This window comes from Megalobrama amblycephala, linkage group LG16, assembly GCF_018812025.1.
Source record: "Megalobrama amblycephala isolate DHTTF-2021 linkage group LG16, ASM1881202v1, whole genome shotgun sequence".
NCBI lineage: Eukaryota > Metazoa > Chordata > Actinopteri > Cypriniformes > Xenocyprididae > Megalobrama > Megalobrama amblycephala.
The window spans coordinates 36,609,878-36,620,444 of record NC_063059.1 but is presented as its reverse complement, the minus strand read 5'-3'; the positions used below and the strand labels follow the sequence as shown (position 1 = coordinate 36,620,444).

The following is a 10,567-nucleotide window of genomic DNA, read 5'->3' as shown; positions in this document are numbered from 1 at the left end:
ACATCACAGCATTTATTTCCATCAAGAGGTGCATCAATTTTTGTTCAAGATCTTGTATTGACAATACAAGAGTCAAGCACTCTGCAAAGTCTCCTTCAGCACATCCCAAAGACTTTCAATGATTTTAAGTTCAGGGCTCAGAGGTGCCATGTGTGAAAATGATTCTTCATGCTCCCTCCCAACAATTCTTTCACAATTTGAGCCTTATGAATCTTGACATTGTCATCCTGGAATATGGCCATGATGTGCCTTGTTCAAGAAATGAAAAGCTACACACTCTATCTGTTAGTGTTAAAAGAAACGTTGCCAAACATAAAACATGCTAGAAACATAATAATCACTGTAATGATGGGCCATCCTTAAGAATTTGCCTATTAAAATCCAAACAACAACCTTTTTTTTTTTTTTGGGCCGGCCAGTGTATGTTAATTAGGGGGGTGTTTACAAGGCGAAGATCTGAAATCATTTAGCTACGCTCAATTTCACGATAATTCGCGATTTATAGATTTCACATCTGGAAGAGAGGTGTGTTTTTTTGTGGATACGTTCGTTTCTCTGAATCACCCATACACACATTTGAGAACTGATCTTAGATCAAATGAAGAAGGGTTTCAACGTAACAATTTATATATGAGGCCCAAGGTCTATTTAGGGTTGGAAATCCTACTTGTAAAGTGAAAAGTGTTCCAACTGGACACCTTGTCAGAAGTGGGATATTTTAGCAAAATTGTGCCATCTATGACTTTGTCTAGAATGTGACATGAGTATCTACAATTGGTCAAGCACTTATGTAGAGTATGTTTAACAACTCAGTCTCCATAAATGTTTATATAGATGACAGTTACTATATTTTTATGGTTATAAATTGGATGTTCACTTGGCCGTTCAAGCGTAAACAACCTTAACATGTCACAAAAATGTAGAGCTAACAAAATCTTCCGTTTCCATTCTGAATAATGTATGGTTACTAACAACATACAAATGTAGACAAACATCAAGGGCAAGTGGGGGGTTTCAACACTATTGCACTTTTCTAAGGAGCCTGTTGTTGCCATTAAACATCCTTTCTTCTCACCTGACAGTTTCATCAATCAAATATGTTACTAGTATTTTGCTGACCGAGAGTCTTTAGTTCTGGATGTGTATGTGGTTACACTGAGACCACACACACCAATGGGAAAATGTGTGTGTGTGTGTAACCCACTGTTGTACTGGAGAGCATGGAAAGGCTGTCTGGGGGGGCAGGGAGTCCAAGGAAAACGGGGTTAAAAAAAGAGTGGGTGCTGAGTTTGTAAATTCCCTGGGTGGAGGGCGGGGTGCGCGGTGTGTAACGATAACCAAACAATACTCACTTTCAATGGTCCGTTTGCTTAAGCAGCTTTCCATGGACGTGAATCGAAAGCGGAAAGATGAATGTTGTTCCCTCAGCCGTCTCATTTGTTCTTCCCCCTGCTGAGTTTGTTCAACTTAGTTTGACCTTGTTGATTTCTTTCGCTTCTTTATAATTTGTTTTCCACTAGTGTTTTTCTGTTTATTGTCATGCAAGGACCAAATCATCTGAGGCTCTAGAGGCAAATATGTATTTGGGTCAATGGCAAGGATAATGAAAAAAATCTCATTTAAGTTAGATCTGTCAATGTATCACCATTTCATCGAAACCATTCATTCATCAATGATGTTAAATATGTCAAGTGGTGTAACCATCAAGAAAATAAAACATATTTTGCTTACATCTTAAATATAACATCTCATGTGTTGGACTGGCCCATATAAAATAGACTGGCCAGTTTTTGAAACTTTTGCAAAGTGTTTTTAGGAATACCCTTGGCCTCTTTTCTTTAATGTCACACAATTCTTTCTTCTTTTTTGGTGTCAGTATTCTACTCCTCACCCTCTTTGATCCCCTTGGCCTTTATGTGGCCATAGAAACTTGTTTCCGGAATTAGTGCGTCAAGCCCTTAAACGTGAATGACTAGCATGTACAAAAGCTCTGTGCGGGAAGAGAAGAAAATATCAGCCATTAGTCTGGTGATGTCACAGTGCCAAAATTAGGCTCCAAAAGAAAGAGGGGTGGGCTTGTTGAAAAGGAAAATTAAAGGGACAAGTATATATTCAAGGGACTAAGTCCTAAAGATATTGCTTTTTTGTGCAAAGCACAGCCTTGCTTTGTATTAATTCATAAAAGTGGAAATAAATCAATTTATTACACAACTTAAAAACTGACTGCTCAAAGCAGCATTCTGCTCGGATATATATATATACATACACACACACACATATATATATATATATATATATATATATATATATATATATATATATATATATATATATATATATATAATTGACAGCAGGTCATTGACGTGGTTTCTGACCTTTTTCAGCCACTGTCCTTCTAATTAAAAGTATCATAGTGGTCACTTCTATTCTGTGAGAGGGAAACGGACTTTAGCATGTTATAAAATTGCATTAACTTTGGAAACGTGGTGGCGAATCCTGTAAAAAAAAAATGCTTGTTTTTACACTGTTGCTATTTTTCTATTGTGGTACAACAGTTTATTGTGAGGCCATGGCAGCTTCTCTGGGACCCCCATTCAGGACCGGGTCTAGAGCTGGGCTACAGATAATTAGATCACTGCTATCAGTTTCACTGTCTCTTTTCTACATCACAATTTACATGATAATAACACTCTCGATGGTCCCCCTCTCTCAAAAGCGCTTAGACTTTCTCCTTTTTTCCCCCTTTCCAACATCCAAATGATTCACTGCCTCACCTTAAAATGCACTTATGGGGTGGGAATTAAAAAAAAATCCCTGGGAAAACCTCTCAACGTGAGAGAAAAAAAGGGTATGGCAGAAACTGTCCATTGGCACGTGATTTCACAACATGCAAAGTGCAATGAATGCGATTAAAAAGAAACTTTGTCAGGGCTGCTATAAACGTGTTTAATGCCTGGGAAAGTACAGTTTAGTGGACTGAATTGGAATTAGATCAGATTAAATACATCTGAACTGACTTTACATTCTTTAAAAGTCTACTTAGTGGGATCTCAAAAGAAAGATGGGAAAAAGTATATATGGGGTTTTGGGCCAAAAAACAATCTGTATCAATAAGCAAAAATCATGAAAATAGTTGTTTCTGAGCTATTTGAATTAAACATTATCTTTAATATCAATACTCTCCACATTCAAACACTCCCAACATCCTCAAGTGTTTTCTTTCTAAGCCCACCATGTTCCAAACCAGAGCGACGTCCTTTAAGTGCTTTCACTGAAATCAGGATCCGTTCGGACCCCTACGAAAGTCCCAGTGTTGGATCCCCTCTGCAGTATTCACTGCTGGCCAAGAAACTTCCTGCAAATGCTGAATTGTTTACAGCGGCTATTTCACTCATACCCAGGATTTCTTAAGGTCAACATTTCTTCTGGCACACTGGGCTTGAACTGCACTTTATTCCCCTTTAATTTAACAGCTCCGGCAGCTTTTCTAGTTAAATCGACTGTTCATTATTGAGCCTCATTTTACGAAGGGGCTGTGAGGTGCAGTTTAATGAATCTCTGGCACAAAGATCCCTTTCACTGCTCAAGGAAGAATAGAAGCTATTTAGACCATGTAGGGCTGTATGTCAAAGGCAGCCTATAATAGTTGTCAGGCAGAGGCTAAAATTCCCACTGGTGCGGGAATGCACGAGAAATCAACTTCCACTACGAACAGATTAAGATAGTTGTAGGAAGTTACAAGAACATGTAGAAAAAAAAAAAAAACAGTACTTGTCCCAAAGCATGCACAGGACAAGGTTTGGTCAAGTTTGTATGACATATGCATTCGAATTCAAGAGGTGTATTTTGTGAGACATGTAGAAAAGTATCTAAAATGTAGATCACAATGCATGAAACTTGAATTCTCTAGGGGAATAAAATGCCACAACTGATTGAAAACAAAACGTAGGTCCAGTATTATTTAATCCAGAACTAAACATCTTCTTTAAAATCTCCCATCAAGTTTTACATCTCTAGAGTACATCAGATAAATTATTTTAATAATCATTCCACAAGTGGTTCAGAATTTATTTTACACTAACTATCTGACTTTAAACACATTGTTGTGTCTGGAAACATTTGCTAGTTGGTCATTCATGTGCTAACATTTTGAGTCAGATGTTTAATATACAAACTGTTAAGTTCTGTCCATTTCAAAAGATTTAAACAAATTTAACAAACAAAACTCTGTCATAAATAAGATGAAAGTAATTCAGATCCCTTGTGGACAGTCCAATGTAGTTGCTCTCAAAGATTTCATATCATAAAATGTGTATATTCACATAGACATGTACATGAAGACTTGACCAGGACAGATGAACCCGAGGCTATTGTCTTTTTACTCTGTGGGATGCCTCAGACAAATCCCTCTTAGTTGCAGGTGGTCAGGCGTGAGCAAAGAGTTAAGTCCCAGGGTCCCTCAGCCCCTCCCCTTTGATGTCCTGACATCATTGGCCCTGCCCCCTAAAATAATCCTCCCTTCCCCCAAATTCCAGCTTTCGACAGAGTGCAGACGAACTGTAAGGGTGTCCTGCACAGGACCAAGGGTTAGCAAACCACCCTGGAAATGCAGATAGGAAATATGCTTTAGGGTCTCTAGAAGACAATTGCATACATCCTGTGCGAAGGAGTTGTGCTTGTGGCAGAGAGAGAGATGGCTGTTCAGGCTGCCATCATGAACTCGCAGTTCTTAAACTTCTGTTTTCCTGGCTCGGTCATGGATTATGAGGTGGAAAAGGGTCTGGAAGGGGGTCTCCTGGGTGAGGTGGACTGTGAGGGTGACTTTCGGGAGACCACTAGGGATCTGCTTAGCTTCATCGACTCTGCTTCCAGCAACATCAAACTTGCGCTGGACAAACCTGTTAAGTCCAAGAGGAAGGTCAACCACCGGAAGTACCTGCAGAAACAGATTAAGAGGTGCACGGGGATCATCTCGCCAGGGACCACACCTGTTCAGGAGCCATGCAAGAGGCAAGGCTCGCCCCAAAACCCAACAAGCAACCTCTCCAGCAAAACACCCAAGAAGGATGGGATGCAGGCCAACCTGCAAAGCAAGAGCCTGGCTGCCCTCTTTAACCCAGCGAAGGATGTACGAGGAGAGAGGGCCAAGAAGCCCCCACTGCGGCATCGAAACCTTCCTCCATCCTTTTTCACGGAGCCAGCCAACAGCTCCAGAGTTACATCTACTTCTGGCATGTCGCTCAAAGACCTGGAGCGAGGGACTCCGGAAGCAGCAGAGTTCTTGGAGCTTCTCGGACCTGACTACAGCAATATGGTCTCAGAGCAGGATCTATTCCACACCGCACCTATCAGGATTCAACAGGAGGTGTCCATGGGTCCCGAGCCATATGACTCCCACCATTTTGTAACTGGTGGGTTTTTGTACACCGAGCCTTGGGGCACTTGTAGCGACACCCCCAAAAAGTCAGGAGACATGCGGACACTACCAGTACAGCCAAATCTTTATACTCACACGGACCTTTCTGGCAGCCTGCCTGTGGAACAGAGCTCGCCATGTGCACTTACCTTTTCAAACTTCTTTACAGACTGCTCCACACTGCCGGTCTCCTACGATCTGGCGAACGGATACAACAGAGGGAGCTTTTCTTCTCTTTAAGCCAGAGATTTTCTTTTTCTCAGACATTACATTGGGACAAAAACACTTGCATTTTCAGTATGGTATTGACAAAGGACGCTATCTACATGAAATGTCTCTTTTAATCCTGAAATATTTGCCTCAAAACCAGCTAATGGACCCTTTTAAAACATCACTTGATGGGATGACACGTATACAGTAGCTTACAATCTAAAGAAGGCCTTTTCTCCAAAATTGAATAAAAACAGAATGCATTTCTAATCGTAAATTAACAAACTATGCCTCAGATTTTTATGTTACTGTTCCCTGTAAATAAAACAACAACAAAAATGTTTTCTTAATGTATGGATACACTTTGAACCTCTTACTCTTTAACATGAGCATTGTTTGATTGACAATATTAACAATTTTCGAAACAATTTGTTACAGGGCTGATCTCAGGGGGTTCTGCTAATTTGTTTAAATATGTCACAGACTAAATAGTTACAGGCATACAGTGATCCCATTAAGTATTTGAACACTTAATCCACACTTAAAATGTATGGGTTTATGTCCATGAGACAACAAAATATCAAATCAAGTGGCATCTGCAAACAAAATGATGTTCAGATTTTTTTCTTCTCAGTCATTTTTAATCAAATGCTGTAACAGTATGAAGTCGATTCTTCTCAAGTTCAAAGAAGTGTCCTAACAACAGGTGTAGTACATTAACTACAGACATGATCCATTTAACATTTAACAACCAAGTCTTAATTTTAAACAGAATTTTTGGTTGTTTTCTAACTTAAAACCAAACAATAGTTTTTTGCCATATGCATGCTTTATGTGCTTGTGCTATCTTTCTTAAAAATAAATGCCACTTACATTGATATTTTGTATTTAATGGCATAATATATTTAAGTGTAAAAATACTTTTTAGGGTCAAGACAAAAAAATACATATGCAACAGTCTACAACAGTGGCAAACAAGACAATCTGCCTACATTCTTATTTTTTAATCACTGTTTGTTCATCTATTGTTTGTTGACTGCTTAACACGCAACTATTAGGTTTGCACATCTAAATCAACGACTTGCAGTTCCCTTAAGGTAAATGTTTGAATGAATATACTATATAGTTCTCTGAGGTTGGTCTAGATCTGGCTTTTTGGAGTTTCTTGGCATTCTGGAAGAAATGGAAAACTATGAAACAGCTAATGGGATAAAAAGAAAAAGGTGGTAAAATTGTGCAAAATAAGCTATTGGTAATAATGTGTAATAGTTGCAGTTCACAAATGATCATGTTCATCAAAAAAGGAGATCAACATGAAAACTATACAATATTATACAACATTACAACATTGAAAACTATACAACATTATTTTGTAACACTATTGTCTTTCATTGGTTTAGGATAGAGAATTAAAATAGGAATCAGACATCTCCAATTGCATTGGGAAGCAACAAATAGTTAAAATAAATTAAGCTAATGAATTATTTTATATTTAGCTGTAGTTTTTAAAGAATTTTATGTGGGAAGCATCAGCCAAGAGTAAAAAATTGTGTTTTGTAATTTATATGCTTACTCTTCACATTGTTTGCAGTACGGAAACAAAAAAGTGAGAGCAACATTCAGTTTTTCTGACATTTTCTTTTTCAAGAACTGATACTTATTGTCTGTTTATTGGTAATGAATCGCACACCTAAATCTATGGACTACAGGGGCACTGGATGGAAGTTTTGTTGGTCATAAAGTAATGGGACAAAATAAAGCTGGTCTTTATGTCTATTAAAGAAAAGCCTTCTTTGCATGTCTATTTTTTTAATCAGAAGCAGACATTTCAATGTGCAGCATGAGTAAACTCAAAACAATAAAAAAGACAGATAACCTTTCTGTTTATCACAAGGGATATAAGTGCAGGTACAACCATTTCATTCTATTTCAGTATTTTTACTGGCAAACAAAAGGGTGCAACACTATTTACGTTATGGCACCCTCTGTTGGCCAATAAACGTCTTCATCATTCTCATTTGACATTCAGAGTCTTGTGTTTCATTAGAAATCAACTGCAATCCTGACTTTTTATTTAGTACACAACTGTATGTTGTAAGCATTTTTATTGTGCAACATCTTATTTGCTAACATCCCTAATGGATCCTACATTATTGGTCTCAGAGTTCACATATTATTCAAATGCAATAGCTGCTTTTAGGTCCATTAAACAGTAATGTTTTATGTGTTACCAGCTTATATCTCTCACCTCCTGTTTAAGGTCTTTAACACACTTTACACCTCCATAACTTAAATGGTGTGAAATGCTTACAACATTTTACACACCTCACCAGTATTTACATGATATGACCTGACAATGTTGCAGAAATAGTCGTTGTTTTTCTCTTTTACACAAGATGGCAGTGGTGCTTCAAGCAAATCCTTCCCCTACAACAGGACGTGCTTTTGATATCTACACTATAATTAAAATGAGACATTTCTTTTAAATTTGCTTCATCCCACTGATGTTTCATATCTTTATTTCATGTAAGAGGAAATTAATAAAGTGTAGACCTATAGGGAAAATAGGATTTAATTCAGAACATGAAGATAATAATGCAATTTTGTTTCTATAATTCTGATTGTTATGACTTTCGTACTGAGTATTCTATACATAACATCATTTTATTGGTTATACAAAATGGTAGTTTAACAGTTTTAGTTTAATAAACAGTTTAATAAACTGTTTTATTGGCAGAGGCCCACCTGTCGTGTCTTCCATTATGTCGAGGCATCATAAGGAGTTCTCTCATGAATTGCGTTCAAGAATTAATTGACATCCAATCTCTTTTTGGGGGGAAATTAATGTTTTATCTAAAGGATACAAACGAAGGTAGATATTTCACGTTTCCGGTAATATTCTCGCGGTATTTTTTTTCTTTCTGTTTCTGAACGTGTCGACTGACGCAGTGCGCATGCGCTGACGCGTAAACTAATATTTGAATCGAATACCAAAGTTTAGGGTACATAAACAGTACTTTTTACAATATGAAATCGGATTCAATTCATTTGGATTGACAAAGTCTCAATATACACCATTTTGACTGGGTTACAGTGGAGGAAGTTTCAGCAAAAAAACTACTCACCAAAAATATCCAAGAACAAAGAAACTGTACGAGTTTTATGGATATCCACACAAGTATTCATTTCTGTCTGCCTCATATGAAGATGATTATCATAAACATGACAGAAACTTGATGCTGCTCTTCACTTATTTCCCCTGAGAGAAAAGAAAATCACATAAACATTCACAGGTGAGCTGTTTAACACCAAGATCTATTCTGATATCAGCGCCTTTCCATTGATATGACATAATTATAGTGACAGTCTTCACACTTCACCTCCTGTTGACCCGCAGTGTTTGTATTTTGTGGTTTGCAATGTGTCTTACAGCATGACATTCACAGTTTTTTTTACCCACAAACCTCATTCACTTGTTTCCAACAGCTCACATGTGATAGCCTATGCCTACCACAGTTCGCTCTTCCATATGTGACATTTAGCATATTGAAACGCATAGCAAAAAAAAAAAGCTAAATAAGTTATTCATTGCTAATTAAGTTTGTTTGAATGATTAAATGATGTGCTGTTTAATGTTTTTGATGAATATATTATTCACATCACAAAAGTTTTGCGAACAAATGCAAAGTTTCTTGGGGTACACAAACCTTATGCAAGAGAACACAAATGCATTCAAATGTATTTTTTCCTTCCATCTCATTTTTGCCCCCACTATCATGTCCCTTTAGGGGTTCCATACTGTCTTAGGTGTTGTGGATAGTTGCTAGAACATTGCTAAGTGGTTACTAAGGCATTGTTGCTAGAGTTTTTGTTGTTTTTAGGCATTGCCAGGTTGGTCTGTGTGTTAGGCATTTGCTATAGGTTATTATGGATGGTTAAAGTTTTCTAGCTGCTTGCTGGGATGTTGTTGTAAAGCCACTTGAAGGCAAGCCTGCAAGGTTAGCAAAAAAAAGTGTAATGCCTGCTAATGCTGCGGTAAGCAGGGAAGGAGACGAGGCCATTTTTTTTTTTTTGTTTTGTTTTAATATATGTCAATGGAGGAGAGGCTTCACTACGTGAAGCTGCTTTTGTGGGAAAATGGTTTATCATTTAATGAATCGACAGCCTAATCCTCAACATGTTTGGTCCTAAACATTAATTTTGGATTGATCTATTTTTACACAGTTTACACTGAAAAAAATGCTGTTTTATAAGAGAAGTCACAGACAATACGTATGGTTCAATTTACGGCACTAATCATTCATTTTTATGTTATCCGCAAACAGTGATTGACGGTCCCACAACTGTGAACGAAATTCGCTGACGTCAGTGCTGTAAGGTGATTGCTTATCAAAGTACAGTTGATCCAAATTAGCTGTTACGCTTTCTCCAATGGTAGAGCCACGGACCCTATCTCCCAATAATAATCTCTGGTTGTTGTGTGGTTTCACAGGGTGATACCAAAATCCTTTTAAGATATAAAGTCTTTGGTGATGCTTGAACATTGCTCGGTAGTGATGGGAGAAATCAAGCTTTTAGAAACTTTGAATCAATTGAACCAATTGCTTTTCAAAATGATTCTGTTTCAAAGTGCTGAAAACATCACATGCTGATGACGCCTGCTGGTCAAAATGGTGTAAATGCAGCGAGCCCAAACATAAATAAAAACACCTGATTCCATAAGTCTATGGGATTGTTTGGCCCGTCTTAAGTCTGATAGCTTTGTAACATCTCTTGACTTGTGGTGTCATTCATGTCTGGACAAATAGCACAGTACAAAGTGTAATACTAACACTTTTTAATAAATCCTTAATTTAAGAATAAGTAGTGTTTAACGACCACTACAAATCAGGCTTATCTGGTGTGATTGCACTTATATATTGGGCTGGCATTTTTACATGT

The 10,567-nt window shown here is 37.7% G+C and overlaps 1 protein-coding gene across 1 annotated transcript; it reads left to right on the top strand.

The window, feature by feature from the left end:
• The first annotated feature begins 2,462 nt into the window (after positions 1-2,462).
• On the top strand, positions 2,463-7,643 carry LOC125249579 (protein FAM181B). Its single transcript, XM_048161894.1, has one exon. It carries the CDS (start codon positions 4,694-4,696, stop codon positions 5,654-5,656), a length of 963 nt encoding a protein of 320 aa, XP_048017851.1. The 5' UTR covers positions 2,463-4,693; the 3' UTR covers positions 5,657-7,643.
• The last annotated feature ends 2,924 nt before the right edge of the window (positions 7,644-10,567 follow it).

Excerpts from the sequence above, each read along its gene's own strand:
- LOC125249579 (XM_048161894.1), top strand. The coding sequence starts at position 4,694 with ATGGCTGTTCAGGCTGCCATCATGAACTCGCAGTTCTTAAACTTCTGT.